We start from the raw sequence: 23,027 nt of genomic DNA on the forward strand, positions 1-23,027 counted from the left end.
TTTAATTAAAATTTCTTCACAATAGTAATTTAAATTAATTGTTTTTTTTTAAAAAAAAAGTAACGAAAAAATTCCCCGTGGGGAATCCGATCCCTGCAAATTCCCCGTAGGGAATCCCGCCCTGATCCGACATCTCCAGTCTCGTCTTGTGGAGATCAACATGTTAAATTGTATCAAATTTCACCAATTTCACCAAATTGACGTGAATGTTAAAAAGTTGTGAGAAGATGCAAATATAACAATTAGATCTAAAATATTAATAGATATAACACAATGCAAAAAAGTTGTAGATATGGCAAAATTTTGATCAAGCTCTTTGAACCATTGATATTGTCGGTAAGAAACTAGAAAATTAAGTGGTCAAATGATTTTTTTTTTTTTAAAAAAAAAAAATATTAGCAATGGGTGATTGTTCCTTTCGTTCTGAGTAATCCATAAGAAAGCTGGGAACAAATCCATCTAGATAATCCCCTTCTCATCAATAAATGGATGGCCAATGAGAGTATGTGAGAAGGGTAATATGCTCATTAGAGAGTGCGGTGAACCATCCGAAGGAGAGATAACTCCTTCCAAAACTACTTTGCAAAAACGCAAAACAATAAAAAGGTGACCCATCGTCTCATGGGCGGCATGGCAAATGACACAACAGTGTGGGAAAAGAGTCATGTGAAGGAGGAGTCGCTACAATTTATCGCAAATTGCTTAATGAAGAGAATGTAAAGGAGCTTTCGGGTTAATTCCCATATTGAGGGGCAATGATTTTTTTGAGAAGGCACCCTTTGCTTCAAGATTCTAGACACATCTATCCTTTTGTATGGTAATATGGACCTCAATGAGACTATCCATTCTTCAATCTTCTCTGTAGTAAAGTTTCTTCCGTAAGTAATAGACCATCCATGTTGTTCGCTCTATAGCTCATGGATAGTAAAGAATTTTTGTGTGGGTATAACTCAAATTCTAGAAATCACTATTGAAATATAATTCTTGTTTCCAAATCATCGTGCATGAATTGGGGAACAAATAGTGAGCCAACATTGGAATACTATCAACCATACTATAAGGCATAATATACAAATTTTGGGTTAATTTCTCTCCTTCATTACTACAAAATTGCAAAAAGCTTCTTACTACTTTCCTAGAGACTAGCTAACAATGATGTGATTCATTCCTATCCTTGACAAACAGAGGAAATTCCCATACAATCTCAGTTTATTCATCATAATATCTCCCCACATTTCCTCTTCATCAACGGAAGCATTCATAAGATAGTAAGGAAGTTCACTATATTTTGTGAGTGCTGTAACCAGCATCTTCTGATGTCAAATCCTCTTTCCAATTTTCAAACTCAGATCCACCAAATACCAATTGTTTGATTCCAACATAGCTGATTTGTAACATAAACAAACGTTAGGAAAGTAAATGTTAAACCCAATATCCATAAAGAGCTCATATGAGTATAAGAGAGTGCATAAGCATTAGAAGAAATGCAAAATCCAGATCAAAAGAATTGATGTAAGTGCATGTTTGGGAGTGGCTTTAAAAGGGTTAAAATCACCGTTGTCATTTTGGAAATCACTCTAAAACATGCTTTTAATAATTCAAAACCAATTTGTATGATATGAAAATTGCATTTAAAAATGTAAAATTAAATATTAAATTAATTTTGAGCTATTAAAGGTGTGTTTTAGAGTTATTAGGAATACGTCAAAAGTGATTTCTAACAATTTTATAATCGCTCCAACATGTTCTTTAGAACTCAAGGACACAGTTGTACAACCTATAGAACAGCTCCTACTCAAGTAAGGTCGTAATAACTCCATCATATTCTAAGTGGGTGAAAATCTAGTGATTCTATTACATACTTCACAGGCAGCAGATGAGCAAAAGTATTTAAATGGAAACTAAATTTGGGCAAGAAAACATTGGTAAGAAGTGTAGTAGGAACTTACTCGGAGCTTATCTGGGTTAGTGCATTTATCAAAATATCTAGAAGCAACGGCTCGCTGGTCCCAATATCAACCCTGTGCATAAAGTAAAGCAGATAAATGAGAAAGAATGTGAACACTGGCATCTTTAGCTCTTTCCTAGTAACAAAGAACACCTTTTAATCATTCAAAATCAATTTTAGTAGCATGAAAAATACATTGAAAAGAGTAAAGTTAAACACTGAATTGATTTTGAGTGATTAAAAGTAGGTTTTGGAGTGATTTTAAATACGACAAAAGTGGTTTTCACTATTTCAAAATCACTCCAAAAAATGCATTAAGAAAACAATGTCTGAAGGAGGAAAAACACTAGAGCTGGACCACGACATCAAGGAAATTAGATTGAGAGATATTACCATATACGAGCCAAGTTGTCCTGAACCTCAAAATCCCCAATGTTATAAAATGTGGTTGGGGTAACATTAGCTCCCTGAATAGCATCATAACTTGGTCGTTTATCCAAAGGAGATTGAGAGAGCTGTAGAGATGAACTTAAATGAACGACAACCAATGTGATTCATAAAGTTTGATGATCTTCCAAACAAAATCAGGCAAACCCTTTTACTAACTTGAAACAGGGCATAGCTAAAGAACATATACGGCGAAATTTAGATTAGGGATATTGGAGTTTACCTGCATATTCATTGAATTGCATCCACCAAGGCGTCCAATGATGTGCCATGACCTTATGGTCTGTGAACAAAGATAATAAATCTAATTCACTGAAGTTCTCTAGGCAGAAGGTAACATAACAGGAACAAAAACTTACATCACAAATTAAGGTGATATCTTTTGCCAATGGAGTGTTGTAGAATTCAAACCATATATACGAGTTTGAGAAATCAAATCTGGAAGAAACATGAAAACTTATATATGTAATGGAATGGGGAGAATGTCATGCACAATTATGTTAGACGACAAACATTTAACAGAACATTCTCATATATAGAGAAGAAAAAGAAAAGAAGACTCAAATGCAAAAATGTTACAAATTATTTTTATTCTCAACTATGTTCTAAAGATTAAAGAGATAATGGATGTGACGTACGTGGGAATATAACTGGGAAATATTCATGTATTCTATCGGTTCATACAGCCAGGATTCAGCATACACGAAGCAATAAAATTCTCAGTTATCAGAAATATACCAAAACTATTTGTGGTGCAATTGCTATGCATACAAAATGGGTCATAAACTACAGTTTATATATGCTTGTTGCCTAAGAAAAAACTTCCTAAATTAGAATTTAGCTCCCAACTCTAGTGCAAACCAAGGAGAAACCATATGCATTTATGAAATCGTGGCTGTATAGATAGTCCAACATTAGAGTTCTCTGTTTTACTGCCTCAGGCATTAGTCAGATGAAATGCATTCATCCATAGATTACAAGTTACATTAATTTCTTGTCCCGCAGTATCTTGACCTTTAACCATTTTAGTGTTGTAAATATTAAGCATTTTGCCTACGAAAAGCTAAATCTAGTACTGTACCAATGAAACATGTCGAAACTTTTTGTAGGACTATAAGTCGTAGGATTTATTCTCATAATAAAATGAAGCATGTCTGAAACTTTTTTGTTTAAAAAATGACTGAAATCCAAAAATAAATGTGCGATGGAAAAGCAAGTTGAGCGGTTGCTTCAATAAAATATGAAATGAGAGTTCGCACTTGATTTCATTGGACAATCCGTCAATTCAAGTCGTAAAACTAATCTTACTTATTGAATGTAACTTTTATTGGAACGCCTGATCCCGTCTTTGGCTGCAAAATCTTGTTTCTTTTCTTCCTCAGCCTCTCTTCCATCTGCAATTTGGACCTCGTACAAGTTAAAACACCGAGAGCTGAAAACGAGAACGCTTCTAATAAACAATCTACATGTTTATCCAGACATTTCAACTTAGGCCATCATATTTGCACTCCTAAAACGAACCAAATACATAAACAGATGACCCAATAAACAGATGATTTCTATTAAGCGGTAGCAAGAATTTGAAGTATAAAATCTCCACTTATTAGTTCGTTGATAAACCCACAATGGGATAATAGAAAACAAAAGTGAAAAGGTGATTGACGGGGAAGAGATAAGAAAGCTTTACTTTGGACCGAGCTTTCTCTGGATCATCAAGACTAGCTCCGATAATTTCAGCGAATTCAGGGTCTCGATCGTAGTCTTTTTCCCCTTCTCTTCCTCTAAATCCACTCTCACTCCAAAATCTGTCGTCTCCATCGTCGTAATCTTCGCGTTCTTCATCCACCGCCTCGATTTCAGTGGAGGGGAAATTCTGGATTTCCGATTTTTGGTCGCGGGTAGCTGTGGTTAGAAAACTCCGAGGAAGGGGTCTAGAGATCGAAGATGGAGAGAAGAAATGGTTGGTTGGGCGGGAAATTTTAGCGTCAATTGTTGTGACGGGAAGACGAAGCGAGGGGAGAATAGAGTTGTAGAATGGCAAGACAATCATTTCGTTCGGTGGAAGCGATGGTGGAGATTGAAAACCTTGAACGATAGAAAGTTGAAGATCAAATGTTCTTCTAATCTGGAAAGAAATGGAAGTTGGAATGAACTGGAAATCAACCTGCAAGCGATGCTGCTGATTTGGGTATCCAAATAACGATTTAGCTCTCGCTTTTAACAGGCTTGGTGTTCAAATTTCTGTGCTTAAAAGTCCGGAAGAGCATAAAGAAAACCAGGATAATTGAAGTATGGACTCCTGCTACTCTGAGCAAAGAGCGAGAGAAATTAGAGAGTTGGGAGAAAATAATCAACCCAAAGTAATAACAGGAGCGAGAGCGAGCGAGAGCGAGCGAGATAAATAGAGATGAGGATAAACTGGGAAAAAAATAAACAGAAAAACATAACTCAAAGGAACGAGACAGCTATCTTAATTTGTGTGTAGATGGGTCTATTTTGGTAATTTCACTCCGATATGATATGAGCAAAGAGTATAAATCAAATAAAAATTTAAGATACATTTGAGTCAATAATAGAGATGTCTAATTTTCGGAGGAGATTCTTTGGGGTCCCGCATTTTCGATTAGGCGGGGAATAGAAAAGGGAGTGGGCAAAAAATTTACCGTGAGACAGGGCCGTCCCCGGCCCACCCCGATTGGTTTTTACCTATTTATTTAGTATAATTATCTAATATTATGTTATTATTTTTATTATATAAATATTACAATTAAATTTTAAATTTGATTATTTATTGGAAAAGATAATTAATATATTTAAATTTAGATTATATATGTGAATAATTTGATTTATATTTATTTATTTCTATTAAAAAAATTAATTAGTTTTTTGGACAGAAATTAGATTAATTTATTTTTAAATTTAAATTGTCATATAAAATTAATCATAATAAAATAATAAATAATTTAGTGATAAAGTTAATTATTTAATTAAAATTTGTTCATATTAGTGATTTAAATTAATTGTTTTTTTTTTAAAAAAAAAGAGTAACGAAAAAAATTCCTCGCAGGGAATCCGATTCCGTGGAGAATTTCGTGGGGATGGGGAATAAAATGAGGAGCGGGGATGGGAATGAAATGGAGAGCGGGGACGGGAATAGGGAATGGCATCCCCGGCCCCATCCCACCCCGTGGATATCTCTAGTCAAGAACTATGTTAATTCTCATCAAATTAAAATAGTTTACATCTTAAAGACATACTATTATAACTCAAACTAAAATAATCTACACCACAAATATAAATTATTATAATCTAAATTAAAATAATTTACACCACAAACACCAACTATTATAATTAAGTTATAATAACGTAAGATTAAAGTAACAACTCATTGCTCATCGTGTGTTTGTACTTTAAAGGTACAATATTTATTTTGAGTCATCGAAGTAATACTCACAAAAATAAGAATCGAGGTGTCTCGTTTTCGTTTTTTATTCTCTCCTCTACTCTACCCGATATTATTCATTTTATAGCTCATCGTCAAAGTATACTTGGTGGAACCGCATTATACTTATTTATTTGAATAGAAAAACTTATGAACTTGGAAATTTAAAAATTAAAAGGAAATGTTTTATGTTATAATGGATCATTTAAATAAATAATCTAAACTTCAAGGATTTAACTAAACTTGTCGCTATTTTACAAATCAATGACATGTTAACCATCATAAATGGGTTTAACAAAAAAGAAAAAAAAAAAACTGAGTTTCTTTAAAGAAAAGCCATGAATTTAATAATAAATTAGACAGAATGCGTTCAATTTATGATGACCACCTACTTAAGATTTAATATCTCACAAGTTTTCTTAGGAATTAAATGTTGTAGAAATGCATAAACTAACTTCGACACTCACATATATGTATGTATATATATAATAAGCCATGACTTCTTCGTGTCATTTAGGGTTGGCAAAAAATCCTGCATGGTCAGGTCTCCTGTTTGATCGTGGATTGAGTCAAACTGAGGATTCTAACCGGGTTCCTAGTTGGGGATAGGGTGGGAATGGAGTCCCCTGCCTCGTCCCGATCCCGTTGCCAACCCTAGTGTCATTATCACTATCTAGAACAATGTTCTAATTAGTTGAGCTACAATCCCAGCAATCTAACTCGTTATTTTAGTGCATTTTTCTCATTGATTCGAGACTTCATTCAAATCATTTGGAATATCATAACACAAAAGCAGGCAATGGAATTTAAAACTACATATTATACAAATTTTAATTTAATTTGATAACACATGTAAATTTGTAATTAATCTCAAATTTATCGATCATCAATATAAATTAATAACATGATAATTTGTGGTTGACCGAAATTTCTCGGACAATAACCTCAAAATTTTGCCAATATATATGTATGTATATATAACAATGCTCACGTGCCTATAACAGGATGCTTCTAAATTCTCATAAATTAGAGGGTTTAATTTTTTTTTTTTTTAATGATAATATAGGATTTTAATTTTAGTGGTCGTAGAGTAAAAGAAATATAAATGTTGAAAATAAATTTTTAACTTTTTTAGAATAAAATTAAGGTGAAATATCAATTTATATTTCGAACTTTAAGAATTATATCAATTTAAATACTGAACTTTCATAAATATATCAATATAAGTTCCAAACAAATAATTGTATCAATTTAAACCATAAATTTTCATAGTATATTAATTTAAACCATGAATTTTCATAGTATATTAATTTAAACCATTTACTATGTTTTATTTACATACACTTATAAAAATTTAGGTTTGAATTGATATACTTATGAAAATTTAGGATTTAAAATAATATAATTATTAGTTTGAGGTTTAAATTGAATTGATACAATTATTAATTTAGAGTTTAAATTGACACTATCCTAAAATTTAGAATTTAAATTGATACAACTATTAATTTAGAATTTAAATTGATACCACCTAAAGTTCGGACATAAATTAAATTTAGTTGACAGCAAATCAAAATGTGGAAAGTTGAAAGGTAGAAAGTGGAAATAATGGAAAGATCATGTCGCTTACTGAAAACTCTTTATTCATTTGGATTTGAAAATGAACAACGATGCAGCGGCAATTCAAAATTGGGGAAGAAACAAATTGATCGAGAGATTTGGGGGAGATTAAACGCGATGCCAACATCGCGTTCTCTCTAGGGTTTCGTCTATAGTTTTACTCCTCTTCACTTTCCCATTTCTTCATATTTTCGATCATTATCCTTCAAATTCATCGATTTGAATATACTTCTCTGTCGGAATCGGAAGAGGTGTGAGGCAGAAATTAGGGTTTTGTGTACCATCTTCACTGCCTTCAAACTCTCGTAAGTTTCTCTCGATCTGCCATTTTTAGGTTATTTGAAGTTTATTGTTGGTTTTGCTTCTATGCTGTTTTCACTTCCGATGGTCAATTGTATCGGTTTTATAATGTTTTCATTATATCTGATTTGTATTAAGTGGTTGCAGGGGTAATCAAAGAAGTCGACTGCAGGTATGGTTGAGAAAACGAATGGAAGGATGGAGGAAGTGGTCAGCTGAGAGTACACCATCAATGTACACAAGCGTTTGCATGGCTGGTACCATCTCATTCGTATTTTTAACTAATTTATCTTTATGAACTAATGCCATTTGCCGCTCATTTATCTTTCTCTGATCCAACAGATTGAAGTTTGTATAAGATTAGGGCTTGGGGACAAAATATATTCAATCATTATCGTTCAAATTCATCGATTTTGAAATACTTCTCTCCCGGAATCGGAAGAGGTTATGATTTGGGTTTGGTAGTTCAGGGTTCCTTCCTTGTTCGCTTCACCAGCATAATTTCCGGCCAGCTTGAACCTGGTAATGATTTCTTCATCGGGGTTTTACTTATGCACTATAGCGAAATGAATTTTATACAACTAGAGGTGGATTATGGGGAGGCATTTCAATTATTTGTTGAATTGAATGAGAAATGTTTTATTTGTATGGTTTGAATAAAGAAGATCAATTGAACTGGATGTATCTGTGATGTGTGAGTTACTTTTGAATTGCTTGTTTATATTGGTTTAATTTAATTTCAGAGCTCTTGGTGAGAGACGATGCTGTCGAAAGTTGATTCGAAGAAGATTGGGAACCGTTCGGGCAGTGAGAAGTTGTTGAATGAGATAGAAACCATAAGCAAAGCTCTTTATCTGAACAAAAATCTATCGAAGAATTCAAATCCTGTTGCCAATGTTCGACAAAGATCTACTGGGAAAACCAATTTTCCTGATCCCAAGTTGAAGCCAAAAAGCAGTAATGAAGATCCAACACGCAAGGATAAGAAATCTATATGGAGTTGGAAGACTTTGAAGGCATTCTCCCATGTTCGAAACCGCAGGTTTAATTGTTGTTTCTCTCTCCAAGTTCACTCAATCAAGGGGTTACCTTCTGACTTGAACGATTTTAGTCTAAGTGTGTTCTGGAAGAGGCGGGATGGCTTATTGGTTACTCGCCCCAAGAAGGTTGTACAGGGAAAGGTAGAATTTGAAGAGGAGTTGAACTGTACTTGTACAGTACATGGTAGTGGGAATGGACCCCATCATTCTGCAAAGTATGAGGCCAAGCATTTTTTACTCTATGCTTCTGTATATGGTGCTTCAGAGGTTGATTTGGGAAAGCATCGGGTTGACCTCACAAGGTTGCTTCCCCTAACATTGGAGGAGTTAGAAGAAGAAAAGAGCTCTGGAAAGTGGGCTACAAGTTTTAAATTATCTGGTAAGGCTAAAGGTGCCACCATGAGTGTTAGTTTTGGATACATGGTAGTGGGTGATAATTTAACCGCCTCTGGAAATCAGATTGGCGATTCCTTAAAGTCAAAGCAGAATAAGTATGATATTGGAAAATCCGAGATGTTGGTTGGTGAATCTGGTGGTAGAAGCAGAATACAGAGTACTGAGAGTATTCCTGGAAAGATGAACAATAATTCTCTCATATCATCCCAGTCAGTAGATGATATAAAGGATCTTCATGAAGTTTTACCAATACCTAAGTTAGAACTTGCCAAGTCGGTAGATTTATTATACAAAAAATTTGATGATGGTAAGTTGGAGGCTTCAGCAGACAGCAACCCTGAGCTCAATGTAAGTACTGAATATTGTCGTCCAATGAAATCCGATTCTTACCCTTCTGCCCCTGAGAATGAAAATGCTGACGTTGATTGTGGAACTGAGTTCTCATTTGTTGAACGAGGGATTGAAGTGCCATTCAAGGAACAGGTGGAGAAAATTGAAGTAGGGGTTGAAGTGTCATCTGAGGAACAGGTGGAGAAAATTGATGTAAAAGATGTTGATTCCTCTTCAGATGGACGCCCTGCAATTGAAAATGAATTATCGTTGGCTCATGAAGAGGGTAGCAGGGTCGATCAGCAGGAGGAGGAACATGATAGCTGCACTGAGGAGGTTTTTGCATGCAATAGTTCTTCCAATGATTATGATATTTACACCAAAGAATCAATCCTGAAGGAGTTGGAATCAGCCTTGAGTTGTGTGTCTGAACTGGAGTCAGCGGCAATGGAGTCTCCCGAGGAAGAGCAGGTGATCTCAGAATTTAAGTCAAGTGATGAACCAACTGGAAAGGGTATGTCCCTTGATTTGGAGGATGAGTTTTTGGAAAGTGATTTCTTACGTATGTTGGGGCTTGAGCAAAGTCCATCTGGTTTGAGTTCTGAAAGTGAGCCAGAGTCTCCAAGAGAGCGGCTGTTACGACAATTTGAGGAAGAAGCTGTAGCTGGTGGTTATTCCTTGTTCAATTTTGATATTGAAGATGAGAATTATCCGGCATGTGGTTATAATTTTAATGTAAGTTCTGAGTTTGGAGACATGGTTGATACAGCTTTTGATATGCCCTCAACCGTTGATGCTAATGAAGGCATGTGCTTCATAGATGATGAAGCAAGGAGGAGCAAGATGAAAGCAAAGATGTTGGAAGATTTGGAGACAGAGGTTTTGATGCACAAGTGGGGCTTGAATGAGGAAGCCTTTCAGCAGTCACCATCAAGCAGCTCTCATGGGTTTGGAAGTCCAGTTGATATGCCTTGTGGAGAGCCGTTTGAATTGCCTCCTCTTGGAGAAGGACTGGGTTCATTTATCCAGACAAAGAGCGGAGGTTTTTTGCGATCTATGAATCCTGCAATTTTTCAGAATGCTAAGAGCGGCGGGAACTTGATTATGCAGGTTTCTACCCCCGTGGTAGTACCTGCCGAAATGGGTTCAGGGATAATGGAAATACTACAACGTCTGGCCTCAGTTGGAATTGAAAAACTCTCTATGCAAGCAAATAAGTTGATGCCTTTGGAAGATATAACTGGGAAAACAATGCAACAAGTAGCGTGGGAAGCCATTACTACTTTGGAGGGTTCTGAGAGGTTTGTGGTCTCATTTTCCAAAACTCCCCAACACCACCACCACCCCACCCACCCCCCACCCACCCCTCTTCCCCCCTCTCTCTCCTTATGAGGTTATTTATTATCTTGTCTAACTATATGTTATCTCTACATTGGAATAGGCAAGGTATTCCTCAGAGCGAACCGGTGTTCAAGCAAGATCCATTTGATAGAAGAAAAACTTCCATGGGAAAATCATCCGGTTCTAGGCACGAAAAGTTTAGTTCAAACTCTATGCGTGGTGAGCCTGAGACGGAATATGTATCCTTAGAAGATGTGGCTCCTCTAGCCTTGGACAAGATTGAAGCACTTTCAATGGAAGGGCTGAGGATACAGTCAGGAATGTCAGAGGACGAGGCACCTTCAAACATCAGTGCACAGTCTATAGGAGAATTTTCAGCTCTTCGGGGCAAGGGAATTGACATTAGTGGGTCGCTTGGACTGGAAGGAACTGCTGGATTGCAATTGTTGGACATAAAAGACAATGGTGATGATGTTGATGGATTAATGGGTCTTTCTCTCTCTCTCGATGAATGGATGAGATTGGATTCTGGGGAACTTGATGATGAAGAAATTATCAGCGAACATACTTCTAAAGTACTTGCTGCTCATCATGCTAATTCATTAGACTTCATTCATGGTGGCACGAAAGGAGGAAGGCGAGGGAAGAGTTCTAGCAGAAAGTGTGGTTTACTAGGCAACAACTTCACTGTGGCACTCATGGTGCAACTCCGTGATCCATTGAGAAATTATGAACCAGTTGGTGCCCCAATGCTTTCTCTTATCCAGGTGGAGAGAGTGTTCATCCCACCAAAACCCAAAATCTACAACACGGTTTCGGAGGTACGAAACAACTACGACGAGGAGGACGAGATTGTTGCAAGAATAGAGAGAAAGGAAGAACCAGAGGAGAAAGCTTCTGAACAACAAGGCATTCCTCAGTTCAGAATCACGGAAGTTCATGTTGCAGGTATCAAAACTGAGCCCAATAAGAAACTATGGGGAACCTCTACATCCAACCAACAGAAATCTGGTTCACGATGGTTGGTCGCCAATGGCATGGGAAAGAGCAAGAAACATCCGTTTCTGAAGACAAAGGCTGCTGCTCCGAAGTCGTCGGCTCCCGAACTGTCGAAGGTGCAACCTCCTGGGGATAGAGAGAAAGATTCCTTGTGGAGCATCTCATCTGGGGCCAAGTGGAAAGCTTTCTCTGCACTAAATCCACTTGTAAGGAACCCAAATGTTGTATTTCCTAATGAAAATTTCAGGTTAAGGTGAGTGGTGGGTGTATTGCTTCCTAGCAATTGGGCTGTTCAATGTACAAATATCATTAGTCCTTCAGGTGGAGTGTACTCATCCAAGAGGTAACCCATCAGTTCTAAGAACTATGAGAAGAATCTGTATTGATCTATAAATACACACAAATTATGAGATTGAGTGGTTTTCTTCTGTAATTTATCATTTTGGATGTGAGTAATTTTTTTTTTAGTGCAACCCTTTTGATCCCTTCAAGGAGAATATGTATGCTAATGAGTCAGTTCACTTTGATTACATTTGGGAATGATTTACATAGAAATTTTAAATCCTAGTTCTCTTGTTAGGGTCACTCCCTCCAAGTATTAAATATAGGAAAATATTTGGGTGTATTTCGGACGATACTTATCTTCGGTGTGATTTAAGTAATAAATTCGTTTTATTTCTTTTTTGAAATATTTTAATTTATTTTTTATATGTGTGATGATAGTAGATGTATAAAGATAGGTACACAAGTATTGCTCTTAAAAAAGGAGGAAAAATTTGACCTTTTTAGTTTTTGAGTATTAGGCTCTATTTGGGATTGATGTAACTTTTAAAATAATTGCTAACGGCAGTTTTTGTAAAATTAACTTTAATATGAAGCGTATTAGTATTTGATAAATTTCAACTTTATACTTGAACAAGTTGGTTACATATGTTTGATAAATAAATATTAAATTATCGCGTTTTAGATATAATAAATAAAATGAACTTCATATTTTTTTTATAACTTGAGATTAAATAATTGTTTAAAATAGATATATAAAATAAAATTTAATCTTAATTGATAAATTTAAAATTTGAGTTTTATTAAATGTTTTCAGGAGAATCTAAAAGTTAGTAAATAACATATTTTAAAAATGGCGTGATGTGAACATGTTATAATCACTACTTCTCTTCCCTCAACAAGCCACACAAGCACCTAACACTCAAAATTCTGTGACTAAAATTGTAATTCTTTCAAAAAGAAAAAAGAAAAATCATCCTCAAACCATTCCGTAGAAGTCTTAAATATGTAATCAATTCTAGTTTAGAGTGACCAAGTCAACGTAAGAAAAATTTAAACTCCAAGTCTTAATTAAGAAATCAAAAGTTTAAATCTCCCGTATGACATTATTATTAAACTAAAATAGCGTAAATAGATTTTCAAAAGGAAAATTATTTCAAATGGTAAAACTGCTGAAAATATTTACAAAATATAACAAAATTTCGGAATTATGAATGATAGACGTTGATAGACACTGATAGAATCAGTGTCTAACAATGTCACTGATAAACACTTGATAGAAGTCTATCAGTCTATTAGTGTCTAATAGTATCTATCATTGTTAGTTCTAAAATTTTGCTATGTTTTATAAATATTTTGATTCATCTTTCTATATTTAAAAATAACCATTTTCAAAACTTGGCTTGATTTTTGAAAACATTGATAGAAAGTAGATAATAGAGGTGGAAGAGAGGTTTATAAACTTAATTTTCAAAAATAAAAAATAAAAAACTAAGGCATCGTTTGGTAACTATTTGGTATTTTGTTTTTGTTTTTGAAAATAAGTTTATTTCATCTACATTTCTTACAATGATTTGTCTTTCTTAAGAACAATGGTTGAATTCTTAGCAAATTTCAAAAACAAAAAAAACTTTTTGAAAGTTATTTTTTTTAGTTCTCGAATTTTGGCTTGATTTTTTAAACTATTAGTGAAAAGTAGATAATAAAGAAAAAAATTTAAAGGTGGAAATAGTGTCAAAAAACTTAATTTTCAAAAACAAAAAATAAAATAGGTACCAAATGGGACCTAAATGGTTATCAAACAAAACCTTAATTTCTTAAAAATTAATATTTCTAAACATACTTCCACCAATTTAGGTTAAGATTTGAAAACTTAGAAAATAAACCTATTGTGAAAAACCAACCATAAATTTTAAATCAACTATACAATTATACTATTTTTTTAGTACAAATGAGAGAGGAGATTCAAACTACCGATCTTGTGGTTACTAACAAATTCGTATGCTAATTGACCTACACTCGATTTGGCTACAATTATACTACTTTGATGTAGAAGTTAGCCTTTTGTGTCATATGCAATATGGAATGATAGATCATACGATAACTTATGATCAAACGATTCTTTCCTTGCAATATTGATTCACTATGATTACTCGCTTGCACAAACATCTTATTTTTTATTTTAAAGGTTTCATCCGATAACCATTTAAGAATTTTTTTTTTGTAATATCTTTTTTTTCAAAAAACCTATTATAATTATATAATAGATTTCAAATTAATTAGGGAAGTATGTTTATTTTTGTCGATCCTCGCATTTCAAAATGTGAGTAATGAACTTTTATGGATCTTTTCATTTTCAGAATATGATGATGCATTAAATATTTTTAAAAAAGGATGTGAGAAAAAATGCAATTGATCCTTTTTTCTTCCACTCATAATTCCAAATCTAGCAAAGAAATAATTTTGCAATTCCAATTAAGAAGTCGAAAACTTACATCCTTTGTGAAATTATGAAACCAATGGTAATTTCAAAATAAAATTCATGCCTCTTTAAATCATGTAACCAATTCTACCTTAAGTATAAAAGGTAGGAGTGAAATTAAAAATTTGAGTGTGTATTTATCTCTTTGAAATTTCTTCAAGATCGAACTCCTTTTCTATAGATATAGGTCTTTGTACCGAATCACGTAACTTTCTTTTATTCGTCAAATCGATTTTCTAGTTATAACGGTAAATGGCGGAGTTTGTAGAGTGATTAATGATTAAAAACAAAAGGTAAGGTGGCTAAATGTAATGCCATTAGAGAGTGAGAGGTTTGAGAGTAATTTTGTTTGATCAATTCAATCAGAAGAGTTTGGTTAGAGACCGTGTTTATGTCCGTCAAGCTAGTTCAATCAACTCTTATTTCGGCCTTAGTTTAGGCCCAACACCCTTGATGTTGCCAAAGTCGCTAGGTGTTTAATTCAGGTGAAAATGGGTTTGAAACAGGAGGGGAAGAAAGAAAAAAATCATTCCTTTTGATTTACATGTGTTGGAACAATGTAGGTAAGATATGGGTAGAGAAATTTGATAGAAAATGAGGTTTTGGCTTGTGGAAAACCAAAATTAAGGACATTCACAAAGCTATCAAAGATCCTACCATGTTAATGAATTTGAACCGTCAAAATTTTGATTTTGTCATAGACTTGGTTAGAAAATCTTCTGTGTTGTCTTATGTCTTGACTTTAGAAACTATGATTGTTCCTTTTTCAACTATGTCTCTGACAAGATGTAATTAACATCTATGTGTTTCGATCTTTCATGGAATTGTTGGTTTTTTGTTAAGTGAATTGCATTTTGATTGTCGCAAATTAACTCCACCTGTTTTTGTTCATAACCAAGCTCACTGACCAATCCCTACAACCACGTAGCTTCTTTCGCTGCTTCTGATGTAGCTACGAATCCAGCTTCAGTGGTTGGAAGAGCAACCACCTATTGTAGGTTTGATTTCCAATTGATAACATTCTCTTCAAATAGGAAGGTATGGCGTGTTAAAGATCTTCTCTTGTCAATTCAACAAAATTAGAATCTACAAAGCCTCTTAGAACTAGATCAGTAAAACTAGATGGCTTGTAGAGTAAATCAGAATCGGAATATCTACTTGGTGACTTCACAATGAGTCTTTATGACTCATAAAACGACTGATAAAACTAGAGCAACGGAGAAGGTCTAATCTTATGATGACCTTAGATACACAAGGCTTTCAGTTGCATTCATCTTTAGGCTTGTCTTTGATTGAAAGTCTAAAATGTTGAGCCACGAGAGTTCTTGCTGGTTTTGTATTCAACATATTGAACTTGGTCAAAATCCTTTTTGTATATTCCTTTTGAGAAAAAGTTCACATGAGATATTCTTTTGCTAATGTTCATGCCAAGGATTCTTTTAGTTGGACCAAGGTCTTTCATTTCAAACTCAGAGCTTAATTGCTTTTTAATTTGTTTTACTTCGGTAGATTTCTCCAACATATCATTCATATAAAGTAAGAGATATACTAAGCTTTGATCTTTAACTTTCCTGAAGTATACACATGCATCATATTGACTTCTAATAAAACTGATCTCGCACATATAGTAATTAAAACGTTTGTACCGGTGCTTGCTTTAGGCCTTACAAGGACTTATTTAATTTGCACACAAATTTCTCTTCTTTTTCAACTTCAAACCCTCTAGTGTGATCCATAAAAATTTCTTCATCTAGCTTTCCATGTAGGAAAGTAGTGGTCACATCCATTTGCTCCAACTCATAATTTTCATAAGCAACAATTGCAAGTAGCAATCCAATTGATGTATGACTAGAAGGGAGAATATTTCACTGTAGTTCCTCTTTTTGTTTAAAGCCCTTGGCTACTAAACTTTACCCTTTCAACATGATTTTTAGCTAGTTTCTTCTTGAAAATCCATTTACAAGGAATGAACTTTTTGTGGGGAGACAGAGAGACTAGTTTCCAGTGTTATTCTTTTGCAAAGAATTCATTTCACATTTCATAGCCTTAAGCCATTGGTTCTTCTCTTTGCTTAGAATAGCTTCTTCAAAGCTTTGTGGTTCATCTTCTAGAAAATTTTCAACTAGATTAGCATAGTTTATTACACAATTAGCTTGCACAAATCTAGCTGGTGGTTTAATTCTCTTATTCTTCTGTCCTTAGTAAGAGTGTAATTAGATAGATCCTATGATGGTGAGATTTGCTCTTATTGAACTGGTTCAACTGTTTCTTCAAGAGTTTCTTCAATTACATTCTCCTTTTCAGTCAAGTTATTCCCTATTCTAGGTTGGAACTCCACCGAAAGCCAGTATAGTTACCTATATGATGTTTCTATGGGTTGTTTTCCTTTTTCATTCACCATATAGAACTCTTCTTCTCTAAATATCACATCTTTGCTGATGATGCTTCAATTAGAACTAAAGTCCCATCGCTTAAAGCCTTTACTTCCTTCAGGGTACCCAATAAATACACACTTTAGAGCTCTTGTTCCATTTTACTTTGTCTAACACGTATATAAGCACTGGAACCACTCCAAGAAGAAATTGTAGATGGTTCCCAAAGATATGCATGAATGTAGTCGAGAATTTCTTAAGGTGTGATCTCCCTTGTAAATTTAAGCTTATTTGATTTTCCATAAACACAATGTTCACAAAAGTTTAACCTTTTAGTGCTTCTAGGTTGGATTAACCCCTGTTTTGTCAACTCATTCAACCCCTTTCTATGCCATACTTCAATATCTCTTCTTTGCTTGCTTGGGATAGCAAAGCAATGTCGGATAAAGTTACATTTTTTAGGTAGTAAAGGCCATTCAACCTTTCTCCCAACAATATAGTTTTTTCATCTCTTTTAATTTGAAAATCCACACTGTTGTCAATGAAATAACAACCTTGATCAGCCAGCATACCCAGTGATATAAGACTTCTTCTTAGATTAGGTACATGCCTTATCTCTCGAGTATCTCTCTATTGTCTTCAAGTTTTAGACATATAGAGCCAATTCCCACCACTTTGCAATCATGGCCATCCCCATGTAGACTGAGCCTCTTTCCATGGTTTGTAATTCACAAACCACTCTTTAATGGAAGTCATATGTAGGCACACCCTGAATCTAATACCAAGCCTTCCTTCTCCCCAGTCTTATATCCCACGGGTCTCACACTGGTTGTGGTCAAAATGTCTGTGTATTCATAGACATCTTCCCTTATTCATACATTATCTCTCTTCTGTAAGGTTTGTTTCTCCCAAGACAATTTCTTTTGAAGTACCCCTCTTTGTGAAAAATGAAGTACTTCAAAGTTGGTCTTTCATTTTGAGAATTCTGAGATTTCTGCCTTCTATGGTATAGATTTCCCTTTGAAAAGGGGTTTCACTTTCAATACCCAATGTTTCACCTGTTTGATTGAACCCATTAGTCAGCTTCTTGAATTCATCAAGATTTTCATCCAGGGTCTTTGTTGGATTCATCTTGAAAGAAAAAAGCCTTTCGCGAACATAAATCTTGTTGGGTAGATCATTTTTATCATAGAGTGGCTTAAGTTTTACCCAAATACCATGAGTAGAAGTCTCATCAATGCTCTGTCTTAGGACACAATCTGACACATTAAGAATAAAAGTTGTATAGGCTACTTCCATATTCTTTTTTCTTCTTCAATCAGTTTTGCAGGGAGCTTCTTTGGATTTTCTAAGGCTTTCGATGCCTTCTATGCTGTGAGTATGGCCTGGACTTTCTTAGCCCACAAGGCAAAATCCCCTGTTCCACTGAATTTCTCAATCCCATACTTCATTGAAGCCATTATTGATTCTTTCCCAATATTTTCTTTGTTAAAGGCTCTGATACCACTTTTTAATGAATTTGAGCTGTCAAACTTTGCAATACGTGGCTTACAAAGAAAATTCATATAAAAGCTTGTCCCTCTTTTACTTTACTCATTTTCACCTATTTGAACATGCAGATGAAGTAGACTAAAATGGAGATGACAAAATTCTGAAAACCTTGATCAAAATACCTTTTAATTACTGCAATGATTGGAGAAAAATGAAGCAGAAAAATGGAGATGACAAAATTCTGAAAGCCTTGATCAAAGTACATACAACATGGGCAAAATCGATGACAAATGAAGATAAAGAGAATATGAAACTCACTGCTTATGGTACACATGATCTGAACCTAATTGAAAATGTTTTAAGACAACTAATCAACCAAGAAACAATATATTTAAGTTGTGGACAAAACTTAGAAACTATTTATTACTAAAGATCTCCTTAATAAGATGCATCTTAGAGAGAAATTATTTACATTTAAAATGAATTTATCGAAATCTCTCTTAGATAATTTGGATGATTATAAAAGGATTGTTTGTTCAAGAATCTTGGAGAAAACTTGGGAGATGAGAATGAAGCTTTTTTTCTTTTAAATTCTCTTCCAAAACCATATAAGGAGATTAAAAATACTCTACAATATGGAAGGGTATCTATCACGATAGATGCAATCATTTTTGTCCTAAAAGGCAGGACGAAGATTATTTATGAAGGGAAAGTCTAAGAATAACCATTGGAAAGAAGGAAAACAACAATACCAAGATGAGAATAAAGGAAAACAAAAAATCCCATATAATTACTATAAGGTCACATTACGAAAGAGTGCTATGGTATAAAGAGAAAAAATTAAAAGAAAAACAAAGGAAAAGCTCTTGACGTTTTTCTAATGCCTTAGTCACAAGAAAAAAAATTATACAAGTAACCCCTTGACATGGATCTTGATGGAGGACCAATGTATATGGAAACGATGAAACATGTAACATTATTGGAATTGGCTCAATTACACTAAAATTGAGAGATAAATCGGTAAAGTTCTTTGGAAATGTGAGACATGTACCAAACTTAAAGAGAAATTCGAAGTCTTTATGTATACTAGACTTCGTTGGATGTAAATACAAGGGTAGAAGAGGTATATTTGAAATAACTAAGTCTTCGAAAACCATCCTAGTTAGTAAAAAAGTGAAGGGACTCTTTGTGATCAAAGGTATGGAAATGATTCAATCAACCTTATAGTTACCGAAGCTACTCTCTGATATTTGGTACAAGCGTTTGTCTTACATAAGCAGCAAAGGTTTACAAGTTTTGTCAAAATAGAGATACTTCCTCAAGGAATTTGTGATAGCCTTTCATTTTATGAACGTTGTATTCTTGGGAAGTCAACTTGACATAGCTTCACCAAAGCTTGACACACCATATAAGGGATTCTTGACCCATCTTTAAATGGATTGTAAGTACTTATTCTTTGAAACTAATGACTATTCTAGGAAGAGTTGAGTCTAATTTTTTAAAACTAAAACCCAAGTGCTAGAAAAATTTAAAGAGTGAAAATTGATGATTGAAAAAAAATCTGTATCTAAGAACTGGCAATGGTCTAGAATTCTGTGGCAAAGAGTTCAATAAATTTTGTAGAGAGCGAGATACTATAGGACACAAAACAGTGAGATATACTCCTCAATAGAATGATATAGCTAATATATTAAATAGAACTATTATGGAGAGAGTGAGATGCTGACTTTCAGATGCTATTTTTTACATGAAAAATTCCAGGCAAAGACATCTTTTACTCCTTGAATAGGTGTCCTACCTCTTCAAAATTCTAATCTTGAAGAAAAAAAGACCAAATATCCTCCAACTTAGATGAACTAATAGTTTTTGGGTGTGTTGGCTTTGTTCATCAAAATTACAAAAAAAAAAAAAAAAGACTTAGAGCTGTTTGTGGGCCTTAGTTAGAAATTAAAAATGGGGGCCATCGAGCACTTTGTGGGAGTTATTCGGGCCAAGAATGTTGTAGTTGTTAGGTAAAAAAGAAAAATGGTAGCCAAAGACAACTCTAGGGAAGTTAATTCAGCCAAGGTTAAAAATTTAGATTGTGGCATCCCATTGAAAGAAATAGAGGAACTACAACCAAATTTGAGTGATTATTCTCTTGCAACGACAGACAAAGAATACCCATTGTACCTTCATTCAGGTACACTGAATCAAATTACATGAACCATGTCCTAAATGCTATAGAGACTCCTATTGATGATAAACCTTGTAGAAGAGGGAGGCAGTGGCCCTAATGCTAGAAGTTGAATTGATGCAATCAATAAAGAAGTGAAGTATTTTAAATGTCAATGAGGCTTGGAGTTTGGCCCCTTGAAGCAAGCTAGGTTGATTGTGTTGGAATAATATTATCAAGGTTTGTTACTAGTCCAGTCCAACTAAAGCTTTGATTCCCAAAGCTTTCACCCAATGGATATTCCATTTCCACATTCATTAGTTTTTAGAAACCAAACTTGAGTATCAACCGTATGACCCGACTACAAATAGTGAACGCAAAGTGCATAAAGTTTTTTGCTTCATTAAACCTTATCCAACAGATTTAATCTAGTCGATCATCCTATGGATGGTGTCTAGTATACAATTGAAGGCAGATATAATCGACAAAGAATTAAAGACTATGTCAACTCAAATCAATGTATTAAATATATGCATCGAAAGTCTGATGGTATAAGAACAAAAGAAGCATGTCGAGCTAAGCTAAGCTGTCCAAATCTAGACACAGTGTCAATGAATGATAAACAGAAACTACGGCCGCCCAAGTGGCATTGGAATCTATTATACAGTTATAGTAAGTCTTAAAAAAAACAATATTAAAAAAAAATCACAATTTAGGCATTATTTGGTAACTATTCAAATGTTAGAAAATTATGTATATTTTATCTCATTTTTTTATTTTTCTCGGATAAAAAAGTTGAATTCTTAGTCGATTCTAAAAACAAAAACAAAAAAAAATTTTTTAAAACTATTTTTTTAGTTTTAAAACTTGACTTGTTTAGAAATGTAGAGGTATAACGGTATTTATAGACTTAATTTTTTCTTTAAAAAATAACAACAAAAGAAAAAAAAAGTCAAATGTCATCCGATAGAACCTTAAATTTTAAAAATTAAGATTTTTAAACACTAACTCTATCGATCTATTTTAAGATTTGATATTTTTAAAATTTGTCGAAGAATTCAAATATTTCTACTTAAAAAATAGAAATCATACTAAACAATTGTAAAAGAACACCATATTTATTTTTTTAAAAAAATTCGCTATTTAGCACTGTTTGGTAACTATTCAAGTGTTCAAAAATTATGTATATTTTATCTTATTTTTTTACTTTTTTTTAATTTTTTTTTTTTGGAGTAAAAGAGTTGAATTTTAGTCAAATTCTTAAATAGAAATAAAATTTTTAAAACTATTTTTTAGTTTTTAAAACTTACTTTAAACGTAGAGATGGGAGGAGTGTTTATAAGCTTCATTTAAAAAAATAATAATAAAATCAAATGCCATTGAGTAGATCTTAAATTTTAAAAATTAAGATTTTTAAACAATACCTCCACCATCTATATTAAGATTTGAAAACTACAAAAATAATTTATTTTTATTCTTAAAATTTTGTCCAATAATTCAAATATTTCTATTTAAAAAAATAGAAATCATAGTAAAAAAAAAAACCATTATTTTGAAAATTATATATATTTCATCTCATTTTCTTGCCATTTTCTTCATTTTTTTCGAGTAAAAGAGTTAAATCCTTAATCAATATCTAAAAATAAACATAAAATTTTTAAAATCATTTATTTTTTAAAACTTAACTTGATTAGAGTTGTAGGGATGGACATAATTTAAAAAAACAAACATCATCAAATAGAACCTTATCTTTTAAGAAGTAAGATTTTTAAACACTCACTCCACCAATCCATGTTGAGATTTGAAACCTAAAAATATTATTTGTTTTTATTTTCAAAATTTATTCAAGAATTTAAATATTTCTATTTTAAAAAAATAGAAATCATGGTAAAAAAATACATTTAAAAAAAAAAGAAAAAAAATCAAACGGAGGTGCCTAAATTATCACTGTCATAATTTCTAGGGTTTTGACATAAAAGACCTTAAAATAGGGGCTATATATTTTGTTTTTCATTTAATGTTAGTGGCTATTTATAATTTAGCCCTTGTTCATCGTTAGATTTGGCCGACTACCACCATCGCCGTTCACTAGTTTGTCATTCGCTCGTCGAATTCAACCGTTGTTTGCCAGTCTGCCGCACGCAATTCGTCCTTATTCATCAATTATTTGCCATCGGAAAATCAATCGTTTGTCCTTGTTCATCAACCGTTTTCCATCATCATCGACTTCTGGTCATTGAGGTAAACCGCTAGTCGTTTTCTCGTTGATTCTCTCCTATTCACAATTTGCTTTCTTGTTTGTGCCACGCACCAAGATCTAGTCACCTATATAAATCCGTGGTGCCTGTGGCTGAAGAAGAATAAGAGATGAAGATGGACAATTAT

At 33.7% G+C, this 23,027-nt stretch overlaps 2 protein-coding genes across 3 annotated transcripts; one reads left to right on the top strand and one right to left on the bottom strand.

The window, feature by feature from the left end:
- Window positions 1-1,024: 1,024 nt before the first annotated feature.
- Window positions 1,025-4,840, bottom strand: LOC120071909 (oxidoreductase/transition metal ion-binding protein (DUF3531)). Its single transcript, XM_039024327.2, has 7 exons — window positions 4,083-4,840; window positions 3,704-3,789; window positions 2,755-2,833; window positions 2,619-2,678; window positions 2,342-2,463; window positions 1,950-2,021; window positions 1,025-1,384 (listed from the first exon to the last, which is right to left on the bottom strand). Exons 1-7 carry the CDS (start codon window positions 4,443-4,445, stop codon window positions 1,282-1,284), a joined length of 885 nt encoding a protein of 294 aa, XP_038880255.2. The 5' UTR covers window positions 4,446-4,840; the 3' UTR covers window positions 1,025-1,281.
- A 2,540-nt stretch (window positions 4,841-7,380) lies between these two features.
- LOC120070913 (EEIG1/EHBP1 protein amino-terminal domain protein) lies at window positions 7,381-12,293 on the top strand. Of its 2 annotated transcripts, none has more exons than XM_090311285.1 (5): window positions 7,381-7,759; window positions 7,893-8,011; window positions 8,097-8,276; window positions 8,498-10,821; window positions 10,962-12,293. In XM_090311285.1, the coding sequence occupies exons 4-5, from the start codon at window positions 8,516-8,518 to the stop codon at window positions 12,115-12,117; spliced, it is 3,462 nt and encodes a 1,153-aa protein (XP_090167411.1). In that variant the 5' UTR covers window positions 7,381-7,759; window positions 7,893-8,011; window positions 8,097-8,276; window positions 8,498-8,515; the 3' UTR covers window positions 12,118-12,293. The 2 variants fall into 2 exon arrangements, with proteins under 2 accessions (XP_090167411.1, XP_090167410.1); XM_090311284.1 differs by having other exon boundaries at window positions 7,403-7,759; window positions 7,902-8,011.
- The last annotated feature ends 10,734 nt before the right edge of the window (window positions 12,294-23,027 follow it).

This window comes from Benincasa hispida, chromosome 2 (assembly GCF_027475165.1).
Source record: "Benincasa hispida cultivar pf3 chromosome 2, pf3_genome.v1.1, whole genome shotgun sequence".
In the NCBI taxonomy this organism is placed as follows: domain Eukaryota; kingdom Viridiplantae; phylum Streptophyta; class Magnoliopsida; order Cucurbitales; family Cucurbitaceae; genus Benincasa; species Benincasa hispida.